This window comes from Corvus hawaiiensis, chromosome 12 (assembly GCF_020740725.1).
Source record: "Corvus hawaiiensis isolate bCorHaw1 chromosome 12, bCorHaw1.pri.cur, whole genome shotgun sequence".
In the NCBI taxonomy this organism is placed as follows: domain Eukaryota; kingdom Metazoa; phylum Chordata; class Aves; order Passeriformes; family Corvidae; genus Corvus; species Corvus hawaiiensis.
In genome coordinates this window covers 8550179-8572096 of record NC_063224.1, presented here as the reverse complement: position 1 = coordinate 8572096, position 21918 = coordinate 8550179, and the positions used below count along the sequence as shown (strand labels likewise).

Here is a 21918-nt window from a genome sequence, read left to right as displayed (position 1 = left end):
GATTTATCTGCCTGACCGTGTTAGCTCTGATGAGAAATGCAAGGAAGGGCTGCCACCAACCTGACCTGGTACAGAACCACAGGCACCTACCAGTCCATGCAGCTTCTAATTGTGCTTTTTGCCCATTTTCATGCCAAATTACCTGTGTGACAGTTCCAGTATCCTCCTGATCAGTACTGTGCCTTTCCACAGAGTTGTTCAATGCAGGTCTAATGCTATCTGCACGCTGAAATGCAAACATCATGGGTTTAAAACACTGTGGGAAATGGCAAAAAAACCCAAGCTCTTTGAACACATTCAAACTCTGCCCTCTGCCAATGTCAGGCGTTGTGTTCAATTTAGAAACAGATAAGTTAGCAATAAACAGAATGCTCTGTGTTGAGAGAGAATTCTCTCTGTTTCCCCACACGCAGACTCCAGATAACAGTGCTATCTGATGTGCACAGAACCTGAATTCAATATTCTTATTAACAGAAACATTGTCCCCAGACTGATTTACTGAAATCTGCTGGCACTAATTAAGAACAAGGCATCATTTTGCCGACTTTCTTTGCAAAAAATTTTCCTAAGTGGTACAATTCAATTATCTGTCAGCAGAGAAATAAACTGGAAATGTTCTAAGAGCTCTGCACAAGAGAGACCGGGAAGAGCTGCATTAACTGAGCAAATATTTGTCTCTTGTCTAGCTAGGATATTTTCAATATATTTTTGGTACATGACTGAATACACTGCATTTACAGAGATTTAAACAAAGGGAAAAACAAATCCCAGATTCACCAGTGCTTCAACTTGCTTCATTCCCCTCACTCATTATTAACAGGCTCAGTGCTGTGATAAGAAAGAAAGTAATTTTAGGTGCACAGTCTTATAACTCACCTGTGTGGGGAAAGGCACCTGGATGCGCCCTTCTAGGATGTTGTCAGTCGTGATCTCTACAGAACGAGTTAGCTGCAGATCCTGCAGAACTAAATGATAAGGAACCTGAGGGAACATCTCCTGAATCTGATGGGCCTGGAGAAAGCAATACAGTCAATATCAGCAGTAAATAGAAGGTAACTGATAAGTATGTCAACAGAAAGAGATTAAAAATATTATCAGCTCAAAGATGCTGCTTATGATATGCAAACTCACACACACAAGGAAAAGAGAAAGAAAACCCATGCTGGCATTGACTTCCAGGGCAATATGCTGCCTCCACTGAAGTCAACAGCAAAACTGCAGCTCCTAGGGAGACACCACATGGCCCTGAACAGTGCCTGTAGATGCACAAAGGCTTCAAAGGCTTCCCAACCCTCTTCTTATGACAGCCTTTTAAATAAAGCTCTATGCAAAACTCATGGCTGACTGAAAGTTAGATCAACACTGGGAAGAAAAAACCAATTTTGCTTTTTGACAGATTAGTTCCAAAATGGTACCGATAAGGACAAATGGAGCAAGTTTTAATAAGCCACTCCCTCCAGCCATCCTGCCTACAAACCAGTTTAATAGGGTCTGAAAAGTCAAGTAAATTAAACTGAGTTGTCAGGGAACAACTGACATTGAATTATAATTCAATTTCAAGTTAGTTAAAAAATATCCAAATTAAATAAGTAAAGGTAAGAGGGAAGACAAATAATATGCTTTTAGAGACCAACAACTAGATTTCATTTAATATTAAAATGTCTATTTTCACTAATGCCCAAAGTTGTGGGGGCCAGGGGGGAATGAGAACAGCAATAAGAAAAGAAAGGTGGAGGAGTTCTGAGAGCAAAGCAAAAACTACACACCAATTGACAGTGAGTTCCAACACAAGCAACTACTGCAAACCTAACTCTCCATTGTACTAACTTGTGACCAAACCAACTGATTTAGCATTTCAGCCTCTGGCTTTCCCCTCAGAATACTTCCCTAGGTTTTTGTTCAGTAACACAAGGGAGAATTTCACTTACTTTCTATTAAAAATGTGTAACACTTTAATAATTTGCTAACCTGAGCCTTTCCATTAAAGTAGACATTTTAATATAAGTTGCTACTGTACTTTTGATAATACACAATCCTAAAAAACCATTACTCATCCTTAACAAAAGCCCATTTGTGCCACTATGTCCAATAAAAGAAAAATTAAACTGACCTCAGATGGAGAGTTCCTGCATATTTAACTAATAAATCATCTGCCAACACCTTATTGCTCCCTTCCTGCTTCAAACACCCTAAAAGATAGTGGCCTTACCCTGCTGATGTTTAAACAGAAGTAAAGGCTATGGGAAAGACCTAATATTCTGAAAACTCCATCACTTTCATGAGACACCTCACTGAACATTTATTAACATGGTACAGAATACAGTAGAGCTTGAATAACTCAAAGGAAATAGTACTTCTCAAAAAAAAAAGAAGTGTCTCATGAGGCCTTTCCTTTTTGTACATTAGAGTGTTTATGGATGAATTCAACAAATCTGGAATTTCATCCTCTACACTTCTACCATCATCATGAATCAGCAAAAGCTGAGGGTGCTAGAGAGACCACCTCACACTTGTAAGACACTGGAACTGCTATCTTGAAGCTTAGTGCTATTAAAGATTAAAAAAACAAACCCAAAGCTATAGAATGAGTTTGATCAGTTACTATTCGACCAACAGCTAAATTCTCTTTACACACCCTTTGGTGCTGCAAGTTGTCACAGAAGTAATGAAAAAGAGCTAAAGAAGTTGAACTAAGCAAGCTGACAAAAAGTCTGCCTATCTACACAGAAGAACATGTCATTTTTCTTCCTCATTCACCTACCTCCAGAACTGTTCTTTTATGCTGGCACATTTGAACCCAAATATAGCCCTAACTTCACTAAAATAAAGCTTTTCTCACTTAGAAGAACAGCTTTCATCTAGTGTCTAACCACTGTTTCTACTTCCTTCCCCTTTCTGTTCTCCATCTCCATGTAACCCCTTCCCCTACACAACACAAATGGGAAGGCTGAGGTGCAGTCTTACCATAACATTGAGCTGGGAGTTGCTGGCTTGTGCAATTCCGAGGATGTTGGTGGTGTGCATCACTTCCACGGAAAAACTGGGCAGCCAGCTGGCAATTCGGGAGCCTGGAAGTAAGAAATGGTAAAACCAAGAAAGTCAAGAAAGCACATGAGGATCTCAGCAGGCCAAGTACTTCTACTTGTATTTAATGTAAGTCTTCATATTCCACAAGGTACATGCAGGGAGTTCTGCAGTGCAATCTATCCCTAAGGTGTCCCAAACATGGAGATGGTTGGAGTGAATCAGTAACTGCCAGTACTCTCTTCAAACACACTGTCACATAGTGGTTTAACAATGTGGGGGCTGGAAAAGGATCAAAGAAACAACATACCCTTGCTTTCTTCTTTTAATGTTCCTATTAAATTGAAAATTAAAATAATCCAGAGTCAAATCCAGTTCTGGAATATATTAATAAATGCAGCAATTTTACAAAAAACGGGACGGCTTCTAAGCAATCTGAATCCAGGCCCAAAATGGGTAATCACTGAGAAATATTACTTCAAAGGGACACAGAGTAACTGGAGAAAGTGACTGCTGCAATCATGTGCTTCAGCTCAACAGAGTAGGGCACATGGGTGGCTCCCTCCTCCTTCTGTGCTGCCACTTAAATAAACACAGGCTTTGCTCTATGCCACTTCTCCTTCTATCTCCATGGTAATTCTGCAGGTCTCCAAGTCACCAGAAAGCACTGGGGAGGGACAGCCATCAAAAATACAATGTTATTCTAAACATAAATGTCCTTTGGAGACCTAAAGTACCTCAGAAGTGGAAGCCATGCAGAAGCTATCAGCCAGTCGCCATGTACCTAGAAATTGTCTGACCCTTCTCTGCCCATTATTCTCCCCCCACAGTCTCCAAAGATTTCAAAACAAGCACAGATGAGGAAAGGTCACTATGTAAGTTTGCAGCATCTCAACTGCCTCATGGGAGCTCCACAAGGCCAGAGCCCAAAGCTGAATATTTGCAGTACTGAAATCTACTGAGAAACACCAAGACTGCCATCAAAACCTGGGAAATTGTGGAAGACAAGCACACACCAATACCAAAAATTCTAAAAAATTCTGGAAGACAAACAACATAAATTGCCTTTTTCAAAACAAGTTGTCTCCGTACACAGAACTTACCATGGCCTGGAATTACATCTGCTTTGTGAGTACTTGTAACACACTACTAAAAAACCCCAAACATGTAAAACTGTTGTGGTTACATGATTCCTTCTGAAACTAATCTTCTGCACCTAACCAAGAATTGCAAGTGTCTTGTAAATTGAGTGGCAAACGGACTTTTGACAACCACACAGTAGCTAGGGGATAGGGGAAAGACTGACTTTTAGACTGCACCACAGAGGGCTTTTTTTCCCCCTGTTTGACTGTCCTTGATTAACCACCACATGGTAACAAAAAAAAAAGACAGTCACTTCCCATTCTGCTTGTCAACATGGCACACAATGAATAAATGCCAGTAACTGAAGCTGCTGACCACAACAAATCCAGAAAAAGGGAGCACTTGTACAAAATCTTTCAAGGAATCTCCACAGCTCTGGGAAACCTCAGAGATGCATCTGAGCTCTTGCAAAAGAACCATCAGAAACACAAAGGTGTTTGACAAACACAAGCAGAGCATGGTTTGAGTTTCAGCTGAAGCACAGGCAGAATTCCCTTCTACAGAAGGCTGCTCCCCCTGTTTATTTGGGCAACGGCAGCGGATGTCAAATGTGCTCAGCTCACCATCAAAGTGGAAGAAGTGATTGTGCTGGTTCAGGCGTGGTCTGCCTTCTGCTGCTGCCACAGGAACCAGGTTCTCATCCAGATTCTCCCTTTGGTGATCCTCCCTCACGTGATGATTGTCAGTGATATTAAGAGACATTCTGCAGGTGGGGCAAGATGTGTCTTGTTCCAGCCAGGAACGCAGGCACGAGCTGACAGGAAAACAGTAATACTGTGGTGAGTTTGCAGTGTTTTTCCAAGACACCACTATCACAAAGTACATCAAGCAGCTGTAGCATATTCTGTACACAACGTGGACTGCTCAGAGATACCCTTAATGAGCTCCTGATGACTCTGGCATAGGTTTCTTATTTCTTTCAACTAAAAATACTCAAGCGTTCACTTTTTATAAACATGCATGCAGATTTATCGCAAGCTTAAAACACTCTTCAAGCTTGCTGTCCCTCAGAACAAGCAAGTTTTGCCTGCAAGGGAAAAGAAAGCATTTCTTTTCTCTCACCATTCCCAATTGAAAAAGGCAAAAACCAACTGGACACATTGTTAATGTATCCTGACACATTTTCATAGAAGTTCTGTCTGTGATGAGGCAATGGCACCTCCAGTGTTTTCAAATAGCTTTTCAAAATACCAATACCCAAACCACAAAAGTCAGTACCACTCCAGGAACTCTCTAAACAGATTTATTAATACTAGCAATTCTGTGCCATTACAATCCTTACTTAATTCTGAACATTTTCTGTTCTGCAGAAAGTGAGAAGTGTTTGAAACGCTGGTTCAAACAATCAAAGCTGTGCATGCTTTTTGATTCATGCTGATGTGACCCACTTGCAGTATTTGCTCAAGTTAAACCTAATTTTCAGTGTGGAAGAACTGAATTTCACAGAGCTGAACACTTCCCAATATTATAACACATACTTCAGATTTGCAGGGTGGGTTTTTTCCCCAGAAGTTCTCAAAACACTTTAGAAAGGTACAGACATACAAAAAGATCAAAGAACGAAGGCACAGATTACGGGTTTGGGTTGACAGGGCAAGGGAAAAGCCTTAATTGCAGGACTGTAGTGAAGTAAAGGATACAAGGATTCTGTCCAACTGCTGAAACTTTGCCACAGTGTTTTCCGTCATAGTGCATGGAGGGATATACAGTGATGGGTATCCCAGAAACAACCAAAGCACCACAGTGAAAATCTGCCACCTTCCACCACCTTGGTCACCAGCGCAACCAGCATGCTGGCGCTGGCACTGCTGTCCAACATCACCTCCCTGACCACAGGAAAACCACCCTGCCCAGAGCGAACTCAAACCTCTGCTAGAGTTGTACTCCAGAGGTCACTTGGGAAACACCCGGAGTTTCCCAAGCTGCCACCATGCTGCTGCTGCTGCTGCTGCTGCTGCTCAACAGCTCAACAACCGAGATGGTGGAATGGGCACAACCCCGTGTCAGCTGCATCAGCACCAGGCCCTAAAAGCCAGATGTGGTCACACCCATTGTGTACCACACAGGCAGAAGAGCTTGGTCACTCACAGCACCTCAGTAGGAGGAGGGCCAACAGCAGGTCAAGGCTGGCAGCCTTTCAGAGCAACAACTCTTGAAACTGCCTGCTTCCTAGAAGGTAAAGGAGAGAGTTTCAACATGCCTAAAAGATTCAGACACCTATTCCCATACATTTCCTTAATATTTAGGCACAGGGTTGACCTCAGCAATGCAAATCTTCCCTGCCACCTTCTCTTCCACTCCAAGTAACTGATGGTGGAAAAAAAATCCCACGTAATTGAGAATGGACACAGTGTTCAGCCTGTTGACAAAATCACCAGGCTTTTATGAGGAGAGAAACCACTCTCAGGTTGTAAATAGGGTTATTAGTTACATCTGGTTTTATATGCAAGCCATCCACTGTAACATGTTCCCTCCCTAAAAGCACCACGGAGTGTAACTTGCTTCAGGACTGTAATTGCTTCAGAAAAAAATACAAAGGGATCCTTTTAAATACAGAGAAAATGCCTTTCTGAAGAGAAGACCCTGGGCTTCTCAAGTGCTCAGCAGGTGATTAAATATTCACATGATTCAGTAGCACTGGAAGAGGAGTTTCTGCTATGGAGGCACATTATCTCATTAGAGACTTATTGGAACACAGATAAATATTTATGGCAAGTTTTGTCATAAATGACAACAAATTAGCACACAGATTACAACCTCTGGTTTGACAGTTACCAGAAGAGTAAAAAGCTATTTACAGAAAGTAATGCCACAGGGACAATTTAACTGACCTGCATATTCATCACGTGGCCCTCCAGAAACGCCTGATTCAATCCCTGTATCTCCTTTCCTATTTAAGCACAGGTATGGAAGTGTAAGCACTGCTACAAAAGATCCAAGGAAAGTCACATCCAGCTCAGCACACTGTGTCCACAAGCATCTACCACTGTTCACTACTGAATGAGTGTAAGAAGCAGTGTATGGGAAGATCCTTTGGCCCAAAGTCTCCCCATTCTAACTACCAGATGCTTAGGGACCATTTCTGCTGATTTGGTTAACCTCTTTTACAGCCCTGATGGACTCATTGCCCCTTGAAACACAAATTCAGACCTGGCCTCCTCAACTATCCTGGGTGACTCACCACCATGTGAGGATGCACTATAGAAGAATATTCCCTGTTTTCTCCTTAAAGCTGGTATCTGGAAGGTACTTAAGGATTCAACTCCCGTTTTTCTTCTTCACCTGAAAATCAACACAACCTCCACACAACAAACCTACCAACCTGTGTTTGAGAAACTCAACACTAGTTACCCACTAGCTGAAAAGGGGCACACTCTTAGTTTGGGAGAAAAGAAGTGCACCAAGTGGAACAACTCAAACATGAAAATGACTGGAGTGAACAGGACTTGTACTTTGTTGTCAGAAGAAGACCAAGACAACCCAGGCAGCAAGCACCCAACAGCTGTGCTAGTAGTTTGTTACTTGCCATCCCACAGTAAATTTCAGCCATGCCCATCTGTCCCTTCCCTTCTCAGCTGGGTGCACCCTCCCCAGCCTGGACACGTACTTGTGGAAGAGGTGGCCGCAAGGGAGTTTACGTGCGGATTGCATGGAGTCCCAGCAAATGGCACAGTCGTCATTGTTCACTGCCAGCTCCTCTGGTGTTGCAACTGCAAATCTATGAAGAAGAAACGGGAAGAGACAGAAGGAATGACTACACAATCTCAGCATGGCCTCCTCTCTAGAGGATCCAGTGCTGAGAAAACCTTACCCTTCATGTTAACATTTCATCAAGAGAGCTATGCCAACAGATTTGTTATTTTTTTGATAACTCAGGCTACACTGCACTGTACTTTGACTTAGTATTTTCCAAGAGACAATTATATGATCATTTTGTTGAGATCCTTAAATTATAAACTGTATAGATTTGGTTTATGTCATTTTTCTAAATGAGTTTTAATAGCTGTACCCATTAAGCTGTCTCTTTGGGATCATAAGCATTTATGGACTGACTACTTTTGGCCTCAGATTTTGCCATTCCCATTTGTCTTGACTTTTTTCCCTTTTTTTTAAGCTACAGTGCCATGTAAGCAGTTACTACACAGTATCCAAACACAGACAATATAGAGATGAGTGATGTAACAACATTTCACAGCACTGCTGGTGTGGAATATACCTGAAGAACCACAAAAAGCCAGCTGCCAATGGCAGCTTCAGAAGGAAGTTAGAATGTGGTTCTTCCAGCACAATCAGAATGACCAAAACACACCAAGTCGCTCAGACAAGATGTCTGTGACACATGCAACTCAAACAGCTTTGTGAGCAGCTCCAAGGGGATCAGTGGCTGCATCTTACTGAAAAGAAGCAATGCTTTGTGGATGAACTTTATTACGTAGCTCTTAACCTGGTATCACAGCCATTAAATGACTTTCCAAAAAGAAAACCTCATGAATTTCTAGACAAGCTAGCCTTCTCCACCTGGACTACAGCAGCAGGAATCAGAATTAATCAAACCCACAGAGGGCCAAAATTGAAACAGTACAGTGATGTACAGAAAGAATAAAACTCCCTGTGGCTCTTAAAATTTTTAAGAACATAGCTGAATGTTGAAAACATTGGATCAGAGATGCAGTACTATCTGGTATAATATTAGGTTTTGGCAGGCCTCCCAATTTCTCCATATTACCTCACTAAAAGGGAATGGACTAAAGTACTGCCAAGGTGCTCTCAGCTCCACTTCAGGTACAGAGTCTTAGAGCTGGCTTTAGGTTTAGTAAAAACACAGTTAAAGCTAGGCAGGTTTTCATTAATATTTTGATTTCATTTCAGTCAGTAACTGAATACTATGGTCTGATAAAATTAAGAGCATTGATTTCTATCCCAGCCAAGCAAGCATTTGACAGCTGAAATAGGCAGAGCTCTGCAGAGCTTCTGTCACCTCACTAAGGTAGTATGTGTGAGAATACAGGAGAAGAAATACTGGACAGGGGAGTCCACTTTTTGTCACTTAATATGTTACCAGTAATACTGCCATTCTACACGTCAATCCTACGTATCTTAAAACCAGAAAGAGTGTCCTCTCTACTAGATCTACATCAAAATTACAGAGCAAGTAAGAGGCTCACCTGGCTTCCATGTTTCCAACCACACGCAGGTAGTTCTTGTGCCGCCGAATTCGCCGCTGCACCTCGTGGAACAGGTAGCGCAGCTGCATGAAGATCACCAGACTCGCCATTGACAACCAGATATTGCCAAACAGCTTGGGAAAAAAACAGAGCAGGGATTAGAAACAAGCACCATGGCAAACAAGAAGCTGCATCAGGTCTTAAGAGACAAAGAAATTGAGAGACCAGCCCTGAAGAATTTCACTTTTGTTGGGTCCATTCACAGCAACCATGCATATTCAAAGGTACTACCACTCATTACTTCTTCAGATACAACTTTGGCAGCACAGCATTTATAATGAGGATAAACTGTATTCAGTCCTGTCCAGCTTAGCATCCCCTGCTGCCAGTGAAAATAACTCACTCTGATATTACTCAACAAAAAAGCTAATTAAACACCTACTAAACAGATAATTACACACAGTAGTTAATACTCCTTAACAAAGTTATTTGTGATAACTCCAACTACACAGGAGGAAAGAATGCCAGAATCCCCCCTCTATATTTTCATCTCTATTTAAGTAACTTCTCTGTAATATCTGGTTTCTAAAATAAGCAAAGTAAAAATAATATATAAAATACGTATACCCAATACCCTTTAAGGCCAGTCTATTTGTTCAGCATTATGTCCAGTATTTCATACCAGCATATGAATATGATGCATCAAGTCCAGGCAAAGCAAGGTTAGCTCCATGACAAAATCTGTGTAGTAGACATAAGTGCCTTTGCCCTCCCACGTTCCCTCATGGTTGAGATCCCAGAGATGAACTACATATCTGCAAGAGTGAGGAAATGAACATTATTCTTATTTTTTCTGTCAAATAGCATCTCTATAATTCAAATTATTTTGTCCATTTTTCCAACAACTTCTGAATATGGATTCTTTGCCCTTCCTAGGCCCTGTGCCCACAGTCTGTGCTCTCTCCAGGGGGACTTCTTTTAATGTTACTGGTTTCAAACAGCAACATTTTTAAAAAGCGAAAAGCAGTCAGTGCTTAGCCTACATTGACACTACAGACATTACCAGCTAACAAAAAAGATGCAGCATTCACTAAAAACTACTTCATGTACTAAAAGTCAGAATTATAGTAACTACAGAACCACACTTTTCAGCATGTGAGGTGTTTCTCAGGTGAGTCATTACAGCTCAGTGTCAGACCTGAAATGCTGAGTGACCTGCACAAAGAGGCTCCTGAGTCACACACCATGTCCTACCTATGCACTCACAGGCATGTAACAGGTACACATGCATGTGACTTTTTCAAAGCAAAACTTCAAAAGACCAAGACCTTAAAACAAACCCTGTAGAATGACATTAAGTAGCATCTATCAATCCTCATCCAGCAGCACCCATCCACTTTAATCCAAGCTTCAAGCTATCACCACCCACTAAAGTTATCCATGCATTTCAACCCCCATCTGTAAAAAGCACTCTTAAAATGCATTTCCATCTGTAAAAATCATTCTTAAAATGCTTCTACACGTATTTAATCCTTTGTACTATCTAACATACCTGCCAAGTGTTTACTAGCTGGCTTTAAAATAAATGTTCCTGTAACTACTTAAACACCAGTACAATCTTTTATTCAAATAAAGGCTTCAGGATAAGACACACACATCACTCAAATAAAACAAAAAAAGTCAGTTGCAAAACTTGTGCTTAAGAAACAGCACAGGCTAAAGTTAACCACCTTTACTCATCTCATCAACCTGAAATGGTTTGGGTTGGAAGGGATCTTGAAGATCATCTCTTTCCAATCCCTTTGGCTGCCTCATCCAATCAGGCCGTGACCAATCCCAGGACGGGGCATCCACAGCTTCTCTGGGCAACCACTCACTGTGCCAGTGACTCACCAATCTCACAGGGAAGATTATTTTACCTCGTATCAAATCTAACTCTGCCTTCTGTCAGTTTGAAGTCATTCCCTCACTCCATGCCCTTGTCCAAAGTCTCTCTCCAGCTCTCTTGGAGCCCCTTTAGGTACTGGGTGAGGCTCTAAGGTTTTACCAGAGCCTTCTCTTCTCCAGGCTGAACACCACCAGCTCTCTCAGCCTGTCTCCATGGCAGGTGCTCCATTCCTCTGAAAATCTCTAAGGACTCTTCCAGACTCACTCCAGCAGGTCCACATCCTTCATAATGGGGGCCCCAGAGTTGGATGCAGCACTCCAGGTGGAGTCTCAGCAGAACAGAGCAGAGGGGGAGAATCCCCTCCCTGGACCTGCTGCCCACGCTGTGGGGATGCAGACCACGATGTGGTTGAGCTTTCTGGGCTGCAAGCACACAGTACTGGGTCATGTCAAGATTCTCATCCACCAACACCCCCAAGTCTCTCCTCAGGACTGCTCTCAATCTCCAAACACGTATTTGCAATTCAATGAGGTAATTACATACACCTCTTACATCAACATGCTAAATGCACTACATCCTGAGCAACCATCCTGTGAAACATAAGCTACTCACCGTAAAATCACGTGAGCAGTTCTGACTGTCACCAGCAGAGACTGCAAAAGAGGAAAAAAAAAACATACATGTTAACATTCTGGCAGGGACAGTGGCTCAGATGCAGGAGCTCAAGGGCTAAAACACAAAACGCATTTATTGCGGCTTAACAAGTTCCTGTGAACCAATGGTCACTATAGGTGACTGTGTGCACAATATACCTGAGACAACCATGAAGCTTATAAATAAATATGGAAGAAATTGTTCCCAAAGACACAATGCTATTAAAGCAGCCACTAGTGTTACTGCTGTTACATGCCATTTTTTCCTGAGTACACAGGACGTATTGCCTTTTTCAATTATTATCACTCAGCAAGTGTTGAGACCACAGTCCCACCAACTAACTCTCCTCATCCCACTTCTTAAAAAAAAAACTGGAAGAACTGAATAATAACAGAAATTTGAGGAAGTTAACTTTAAATAATTCCCCCCTTTGCTGAGATGTAAATGCTGCTAAAGTAACTTCTCTCTTTAATCATACTTACATTTCTAGGCTAAGTACAGAGCACAAAACCTGAGTATATCAGAAAGTGTAAGATCAGAGGTGTAAAGACAAGTCACCAAAAAGGTAACTACATTTCCATGGGCTCTTATCATCTAAGAGACAGTGGCCCCATCACCTCTCTGTAATCCATCAAGCCCACAGTGCTCCATCTCTTCATTCTATCCTCACAGTGAAAAAAAGCAGACATGCTTCCCCCAGAGACTGCCCACACCACCCTGTAGTTAGCAGGGGCCAAGTGACACTGAGATCCAGGGGATTTACAATGAGCAACTGAAACCACTTCTGTGAAACTGGTCTGATGGCATGCCTTCAGCCTAAGTACTACAAACAGGACAGAAGAACTATCAAAACCACTAACTTCCCAAAGCAGCAATAAGCTGGTTGGTTTGAATAATTTTTTCCATCTGTAAAAAGCATTCTCAAAATACTTCTATGCATATTTAACCCTTTGCAACACCCTACATATCTGCCAACTGTTTACTAGCTGTCTTTAAAAGAAAAACATGCAATGACAGACAGACTGGACACTGCTTGCTGTACTGTAATTCTCAAACACCATATATTAAGGCAAAAAAAAATTAATGTTTACTCAAAAATACAGACAAGTCCTTACTCAACTTTCTCTGGGCATTTGCACATTTCACATCCACCCTCTGCAGTAAAGAAAATGCTGACAAGCAGCAGAGAACATGGGGAAGTCTACCTAAAACACAAGAAAAACATCTATATTGCTTTATTGAAAACCCTGAGCTAAATCAATGTTTGCAGAAGATAAATTAATAGCTTAATGTAACTTAATGTAATTCATTCATACTAATGGAATACACTTGGCAGGGTGCCTCTCAAGGAGCATCGCACAAGCCACCACCAGAAAAACATTTCAGTCTGAGAGATTTAATGTTTTTTACTAAGAGCTTGAAGTCTGCTATGAGGTGTCACTGCCAGTACCTGTACAGAAAGAACCCTAAATGTTTTATTCCACTCACATGAGTGCTGGGTATTAAAATCAAGGAGATTACTCATGGTTGCCTAAACCATACAGGAAATATTAAAAATGTTCAAAAATGGCAAGATATTAGACAATCTCCTATGAGGAAAAATTAAACAGACTAGAATTCTTTTGCTTAGAAGGAAATGCAACAAAACAACAGGCAAAAGAGGATGATAAAATCACAAATTCTATGAAAAATATTAAACAGGGAATGATTCTTTGCTAATTTTCATCATAAATGTATTTGATGATAGCTAAGGACATTATTCCCTGCCCATGGCAGGGGGGTTGGAACTAGATGATCTTTAAGGTCCCTTCCAACCCAAATCATTCTGTGATTATTAAACAGAAGATTCAGAACAACTCAAAGAGCTCTTTCGTTTACATAGAGCCAAGTAAATGTGGAATTTGTTGCCTTTGGATATTACAGAAGCTGACACACCAACAAGTTTAATGAATGATCAGACAACTTTCCAGAGTACATCTGGGACTATCAAACCCAATGGGCTTGTGCAGCCCTCAGCTCAGGAATGTTCTCAAACACCAGTTGCTGCAAGCAAAGCTAGGAGATCCTTTCTTCTGCATTCCCCACAAAGTTCCTTGCTGCCCTGCAGCAGCACAGCAGGGGATCCATGGCTTGGCTGGACACCCCATACTTACATTGACTGAGCACTCCTTTGTTAATCAGCACACAGAACAGCTCCCACCGAAATGAACAGCTGGGCCCCATCCTGCAACCCCAAACATTCACACACAGCACAGCGCTAAGGAGGCAACACAGGCACCACAACACTCCCTGATAAACCTACCCCGAGCTGGTGCAATGCTGATAATCCTTCTGCCAAACCAAGATAACAGACATGACACCAAAGAGACCCCACTTTTTAGAGACACTGTTAAATCTTCCAATACCCTTCCACTGTTTAATTACAAATCTGGTCTTGCATATTCTCGTGTTCAGGGAAAAATAAAGCGATGTATTAAATAACTGACCTGTGGTGTGACAAGCATCATATTCTCCTACTATCAGTTGTTTTCCTTCCTGCTCCCTAACTCCAAGTATGAATTCAAGATAAGAGAAGAAAAATAAATTGTACATGTTACTTGTTATCTGAACTAAGGATGTGCTAACACAACATACTTGCAATTATACTGGATTCCTTTTGTTTGTTTAAGATTATCACTTCCTCAGGCAGAGTGAAACAACCCATCACAATATCAAAAACATACTGATGTTCACTCCACAAACATACTGATGTTCACTCCACAAACATACTGATGTTTACCCCACAGTGCAAAGTGTTCAGGCACACACAAAAATGCCTTGCTCATCTCAGCTGAGACAGAACTCGTTACACAAACATAGGCAAATCCCCTAAGTATGCCTTAAGGAAAGGATGTTAGTCTCACTCCTTTTGGGGAGAAATGAAATAGAAAATACAACCTCAGAGAAAGAGGCTGAAGTGCACATTACACTTTCATACACACTCTCTCCTTCTCTCAAGCGCCGTTCCACCAACCCTTCTTGCAATGCTCATGAAGCACAATCATTACTTTTTCATAAGCTGTCATTTGATTTCAGCATCATCTTACAGGTCTATCCTCTCATTCTCTTCTTCAGACCAAGATTTTTTTCAGGGAGTTAAAGGCTAAAGACAGAAAGCATGCCAATCTGGAAACTTCTGGAAAACAGGAGGATTTGTTTGTGTCTTCAAAGTTTCTTTCTTATGGGAATTAAAAGTAAATCCACTGTGTACCAGGACACCCCCAAGTAAGGGGTCAAAGGCAAAGCAGAAACCACAACACATATGAAGAAAGTCTCACCTCTGCTGCCATGAAAGCCAACGTGTGCATGCCATGGGTGTAGCCAACAACTCCACAGACAACTGCTAATCCACAGCAAGACAGGAGCATGGCGATGAGCAGGGCCAGCACTCTGATGTGGCTGCTCATGGGTGTGGTGGGAGAAAAGGAAAGCTGCCAACACAAATACATAAATACATGACAGGTTTAAAGGAGTACTTCATCCACCCTGCCTTCTATTGACACCTCACCAAACAGGACCTCATTCAGGAAAATCTTTTGCTTTCTAGCATAAAACCAATTTCACAATGCAATGTAGTAATAAATAAAGAAGAATAAAGCTAAAACCACACACCATCCCAAAGCCTCATTCATGTTACTGTCATTTACATTCACTTTTTAACAATCAGTTACAATTTTTTTATTTACAATTAGGATTATTTGAGCTAATATTTAAATCACCTGTGCAAGAAAACCAGACACAGTAGTTTCCACATCAAACCCACAGCCTCTGCTTAGGATGAATAGGCACTTTAGAAAGACACCTAACCTAACACAGAGTCTTCGAGCAATGTTTTGCCAATTTTTCACCTGATAGCTGATCTGAATTTCTCCAGCTTGGTCTTCCATCCCCTAGTTCTTCCATTGTCATTTTCTTCTGGAAGAAAGAGACTTCTACCCAAAAAAATACTTAAGCTGCAGCTAGAGACTGCCAGACAGACTCTACGGAAAACAGCTGTCTCATTCAATAGCATGCAAAGTGTGTTAAATCTCTAAACTACCTTAACAGAGGGCTACTACACCTAGTCTGTCTGAATCAAAGGCAATCCAAGGGGATGTTGGTCCATCCTCTTTTTTCCAGGGCAGGATGAGAAAGAACAGGACAAGGAAAGAAGGAGTTGCCCAAAGCTTCACTCTGGTTTGATTAACAAAGTTGATTCCCATTTTTTGTTTTTAAATGGGTTCTTTCTTACATCTTTGTATATGGTTCAGCTCCACATGCCCCTGTCTTTGCAAGGCAAATCACAAAAGTATCATTTGTCCAAGCAAAAACTGACTATGCATGCTTTGAATGTATACATAACAAGGATTTCTTCCCACATGACCTTTGTTCTTTCACAGCTTTCTGAACAACACTAAAAATACCAGATGACTGCCTTGTTTCAATGCTGTCTCAATTTTCTTAAGCCCAGCCAATACAGTTTCAAATTTAAGTGCTTAGCTACCTGTGAATTAACAGGCCTTGCTGGACATTATTAAGAAAAAACCTGCAAAGCCCAGATCTACCTAAAAGAAATTAATGGATTCAATTTAGGTCAAACTTCTATTCGAGGAGAGAGGAGCCTAGGAAAATGCAGGCCCATTATAGTTTAAAGGCCAAGATTTACTGTTTAAATTGCAGTTTCTTCTTCCTTGCCTAGCCTTCACTTTCTGCATCTCTACAGAATTTATTCCTGGTATTAACAGAAAGTGGAATGTAGCTTAGAGAGAAAATTGCACACTATATTGTAAAGACACTGACAGTCAAAATTCAGCATATCTAAGTGAGTGTGAAACCTGAGCACAGAAGCTGCAGAAACAGGCTCCGTGGGCCAATCCTAAAGGGCACCAATCTAAGGAATGTTCTGTTGCTAAGATGTCTTTAGTAAGGAGAGCTATGAAGCCATCTCATGCAGTTATGTAAAAGTAATTACAGGGCACATATAAGGAGCAATTTATTAAAGAAAATAAGTATCTTCAGCTCCATTTGTCTCATGGGAAAACTGAAGGAGTAAGATTGACATTGTACTTTAAAGCACGTATTTGAAGCTACTGGGAAGTGCACACGTTCAGTACTGCAGAGTGGGGAAACGGTTTAAATGATCTGTTTGTACCTTATCACAAGCCAGTGCCTGAACCAGAAACAGAATTTGCATGTCCCAAAAGACAGCCCTTAATCAAAACTTACATATTCAAAGCGATCCTTGCAGAGCTGAACCATCAGATGGAGAAACACAAGTCCAGAGAACCAGAGGCACCACATCACTACTTCTTCCACTGTCTGAACATTCAGCACACCAAAAATGAAGATGAACTTGTAGAAAATGAAATTCCAGAATTTATCCTTAAGGTGCTGTAATGGAAGACACTTGGTTACTGTAGTGAAAGCACTGAACAATCCACACAGAGGGAAGAAAAGGAGGGGAAAAGAGAAGAAGAAAAAGGGAAATTTAAAAAAAAATGGAGGTAGAAACGCAACAATACATTAGCTAAAGTCTGCTGCATACACACCTTCAATAGTATTTGTTATTACCCTTACTGAATTAAAAAATGTATTAAAAATATTAGTAGATCTTAGTATCTATCTAGTCTTTTATACCATGGCACAATAACTGTGCTACACAGCACACAATGCAGTTTCCTGCTATACTCCTAAAACAGTGCTCAGCACAAAGCAAGTCTGATCTCACTTTGACTCCTCATGCTCACACAACTCAGCTACCAGGCTGCAAACACACAGTCCTCTATGCAGGTAGAGCTGCCACAGTTAGTTATTCAAGATGCCCAAATTGCCTAGCACCTTGGTTACAAAAACCTGCCAAAAAATACGGATGATTAAGAAAAGATGACAAAGTCTGTTCTTAAGAATCACAGTGCCTACAGTGGAGAATGAGATGGATGAGCAATGAAAATAAAATGATTCCCACACACACGCAGTATGAAAGAAACAATATGATGTTCTCAAGCAGCAGACAGCAAGCCAGCTTGGAGGGGATAAAAAAAATTTATGAAACAAAATGTTTTGTTAAAGTACAGATGAAGTCACCAGGAGTTTAGTTAAGACAGGCCCTGAATTCCTTAATGATGCTGCCGTTTTGGGCTTGCCAGTATTAATAAGCAGCTTTCCTTTACATGACAACTGAGGCAAACTCCCACTATCCAAACACAAATGGATCCATCCTGCTACTGCTTTTCACTTCAGTTTTTAAGAGGGTAGAGAACATCCTGGAAACTATAACCAGTTAGAATTCTACATCCTTATAGTCAACATGGACTGGGTAGAAAATCTGGCCCACTGCAGTTTGATAGTGCCTTGGTTTTAACAAACCACTCAGAGACACTACAGGGTATGAATTACAAATACAATAGGCTTTGGGAGATCCACAGTTATTAATGAGGCTTTCTGTACCTTAGCTCTGAATGTCAAAAATCATCATGGCCTGATTCCTAAAGAACTGCATTTAAAGACTTTTTTTTAATACGTGAACACACTCCAAACCAGTGCTACTGCATTTACACAAGCAACTCATGCATTTGCCTTACCGTTTTTTTAAAAAATACTATTAAAAAGATACTATTCAAGGTCCTGCTGCTGCTTTCATCTTCTGCAGGATCCTGTTTTTAAAAACTCTGGGCTTTCATAGTTCCCTTGCTGAATTTTTACAAACATTCTCATATAGCCAAGAGCCGGACTAAACAGCCTCAGTTTTCAGTCCTGCTCACCTCCTTTCTCTGGGGATTTTCTTGCCTACTCCCTCTTAAACCTGCAGGCTTGTAAACCATCCACTCAGTGTATGAGGATGGAAAGCACTTCTCCAGCAGTCAAGGTACAAAAGAAGAGGGAACTCAAGACTGCCAGTGCTGACAACTACAAAACGCAATGGAGAAATGCTGCCAGGTGCAGACAGGATAGAGAAGAACATGCTACAAGTATTTTGAAGTGAGGTGCACTTGTAAGAAATCTGACAGAGTTCATTAAGAAACAGGATTTTCAAGTTGACTGTGGGCTTATAAAATACAATAGGAAAAATTCCCTTAGAAATAAACCGGAAGCTTGTGGCTGTGGATATACTAGCTAACCAAATGGTAAGACCTATATTGTAAAATTTACTTTTCTTGTGCACTTTCAGCAATTCTATATAGAAAATCACAACATTTGCCATGTTTCACGGTTTCCTTGTTTGCTGTCTCACCTGCCTCTCGCTGACACGAAGAGGACCAAACACCATACACTGGATTAGCTTAGCAACCAGCATCAGAAAACAGCAAGCAGTATTCACTAGCACCTGGAAAGAAAGACAGCAGTCAGCAACAAATACTTTTGGCCTATTTAGAAGGAGGGAGAGAAGGGGAATGAACGAGTCTAACAAAACCTGCTGTTGTTCACAGAACAGTATTAGTTCCTCTTTTTTTGGTGAAATTTAAGCCTGGCCTCTTCCAAGATACATTAACTAGCTGATAAGTCACTTAGCTTTTTTTTTCTTAGAAATACTAACACAGTTAGTTTGATACAGCAGTACAGCCAACAAACTGATCTACCTCTTCACAATACAGATTAGCAAATTTCATGAAGGAACACTGGGACAAAACTTCGAGATCACAAAGATGCTAATTTTGTTTAACACATGGCAGATAAGAAAACTCCAGTTTGAATCTTTGTTACAGTAAGAGGATTCAGAGGTTGCCTCAAAACATGCTGAATAGCACACGCTTTCAGTAACAACACTGCTTGAGGCTTTCTTGGGAAACTGCTTTACAGCAAAGGAGAAAGAAGCAGAACGCATGGGCCTGGGAAAACTGCTATCTCACATTTGGCAAAGGCACTTGTAATTAACTTTTGACCTAGGGAGGACTTTAAAAAGGCGAGAAGGTGGATGATGAAGAAGCCTCACCCTGCCATTTCCAAAGGACGTAGAAAAAACTTTTCCAGGACTCTTAACTTAAGGTCCAGAGACCACATTTCAACAGAATGAATGTGTTTGGTATATTAAAAAACCAGCACCTCAGTCAAGGAAGCATGTTGTGAAGCAGATGTCCAACTACTGCCACCTTTGAGTGACAGACAGATGAAAAGTTTAACAGCAACAACTCAGCAAGGTTTCAATATTCCCTTGTTGAGCCTTTATTTCAACTACAAATCAGTGAGCCAAAATTCATTATGAGGTTTGGGTTTTAAAAGATACAGACAATTATTTTCTTTTTTTCTTAAATGGTGAGAATGTTTCCTCTTACCTACAAGACTTTAAGTCCTATATTAAAAAAAAAAAAAAAAAAACCAAAAAAAAAAAACCAAAGACATGTAAAGCTTGGGCTCGAATACCTGACAGTCCCTTACTCAGATTTCTGGGAGAGCAGGTCGGGCAGTGCTTGGCGAAGCTTAAGCCCAGCACCCGCCTGGGACAGCAGCAAACGTTCCCAACAGCTTCTCCCAAACCCCCCGGCCAGGACGAGCGAGGGGCGCTCGGGGAGAGAAGCACAAGCCGCGGGCTGAACTCTCGGGGCGCTCGGCTCTAACACTGCCCCACTGCCCCGGCCAGGCAGGAAGGGAAGCGACTGCGGAGGCGGCCCGGGGCGGGCAGGGGGAAGCCAGCCGAGCCCCGTCTTTATTCCGCGAGCAGTTTCCAAACAACAATAACGAAACACCCCCCGGACCCGCCCGCCTTTCCCCGGCCGCAGGGAGGTGCCGGCAGAGGCCGATCCCGATCCCAGCCCCGCAGGCCGCGGGCCCGCAGGCCCCGCCGCCGCCCCGGGCTCACCCAGACGCAGAGGCTATCGGAGAGCAGGTAGTAGGCGACGTCCAGGGCCCGGGGGCCGGCGCAGCGCTGGGGCTCGGCCGGCTCGGTGTCCGCCGCCCCGCCGGGCGCCTGGGTGAGGGCGCGGTAGGCGCTGAGGCCGGCGCCCAGCAGCGCCAGGGCGCTGAGTGCCGTGTAGGTGCGGAGGCTGGGCCAGGGGAAGCGCTCCAGGAACAGCAGCGGCATCGCGGAGCCCTCACCGCCGCCCGGCCCCGGCCCCGGCCCGCCGCGCTCCCCCGGCTCAACGCCCGCCCCGCCGCCCCTCCCCGGGGCCGGGCGAGCCGCCCCCGCTGGAGAAAGGAAAGAGACCGGGCCCGAACCGCCCGCCCCAGCTCCGGCCGCCGCGTCCGCCCGTCACCCCGCGCGCTGAGTCACGGCCGGGGCGGCGCTTCCACCGGCCCGGCCCTGCCCCGCACCCCCCCGCGCCCGGGACAGCAGCCGCTCCGCCGGAGCCGCGCGTCGGCGGAATTAGAGGGGCCTTCGGGAGGCCCCAAACCCACAGGCAGGGTGGCAGAGGAGAGCGCGTAGAGACTGCAGGAGCAGCGCCCTTCCACAGGCAGCCTGGAACAAGAATTAGTCTCCCTAACTACCGTGTGGTAAGTAAGGTGAGATGTGCTCTTAAGTGCCAAGGCTCAAAAACTGCACTCTGCTCCTTGTTCTTGCAGCATCTGACTTCCAAACTTCCACCTGCCCTTCCTTACTTCCACGGGCAAAAAGGGTTCTCTTTTCCGCTCCCCTGCTAGCTTTATTTCCCCCAGGTGGCAGCTAAGAAACCATACATTCTACTCACCATCTGTCTGGGCCTTCCATCCATAAGACCGAAGAGAACAGCCCTTCCACTACCTTTGATGCATTTGTCAGTACATTTCCCATACTGCACAGCTTCAATTTGACCAAAGCACCAAGCTGTCAGGATTGTTCTGTACATTGCTTACCAGTGCAGATGGCAGCAGAGCCAAGCACTTTGGCAAGATTCAGTTCTCTTGGCAGCAGGCATTCTCCAACCCTGCCTTCATATGAGAGGACAGTGCACAAGCAACAGTGCATCTTCTGATCAGACGCAGAACTTGGAAACAAATCTTTTAAAGGCTCATTAAGCAAAATAAAGGCATTGGGAAGTGTCACATCCAACTGGACTTTACATTTAGCCAAGCATGTAAAAACCCCAGAATTAGGAAGATTGGTATTTGCCACCT

At 42.7% G+C, this 21918-nt stretch overlaps 1 protein-coding gene across 1 annotated transcript in view; it reads right to left on the bottom strand.

The window, feature by feature from the left end:
• Positions 1–20958, bottom strand: part of AMFR (autocrine motility factor receptor) — a 28411-nt gene extending 7453 nt beyond the window's left edge. The window contains exons 1-12 of the mRNA XM_048316677.1: positions 20687–20958; positions 19124–19216; positions 17119–17283; positions 15192–15344; positions 11833–11873; positions 10015–10147; positions 9333–9466; positions 7775–7885; positions 4731–4921; positions 2965–3068; positions 877–1011; positions 143–226 (exon numbers count right to left, since the gene is read on the bottom strand). Coding sequence (XP_048172634.1) covers positions 143–226; positions 877–1011; positions 2965–3068; positions 4731–4921; positions 7775–7885; positions 9333–9466; positions 10015–10147; positions 11833–11873; positions 15192–15344; positions 17119–17283; positions 19124–19216; positions 20687–20908 — 1566 coding nt within the window. The 5' untranslated portion in view covers positions 20909–20958. The remainder of the gene's footprint in view (positions 1–142; positions 227–876; positions 1012–2964; positions 3069–4730; positions 4922–7774; positions 7886–9332; positions 9467–10014; positions 10148–11832; positions 11874–15191; positions 15345–17118; positions 17284–19123; positions 19217–20686) is intronic.
• Between the last annotated feature and the right edge of the window lie 960 nt (positions 20959–21918).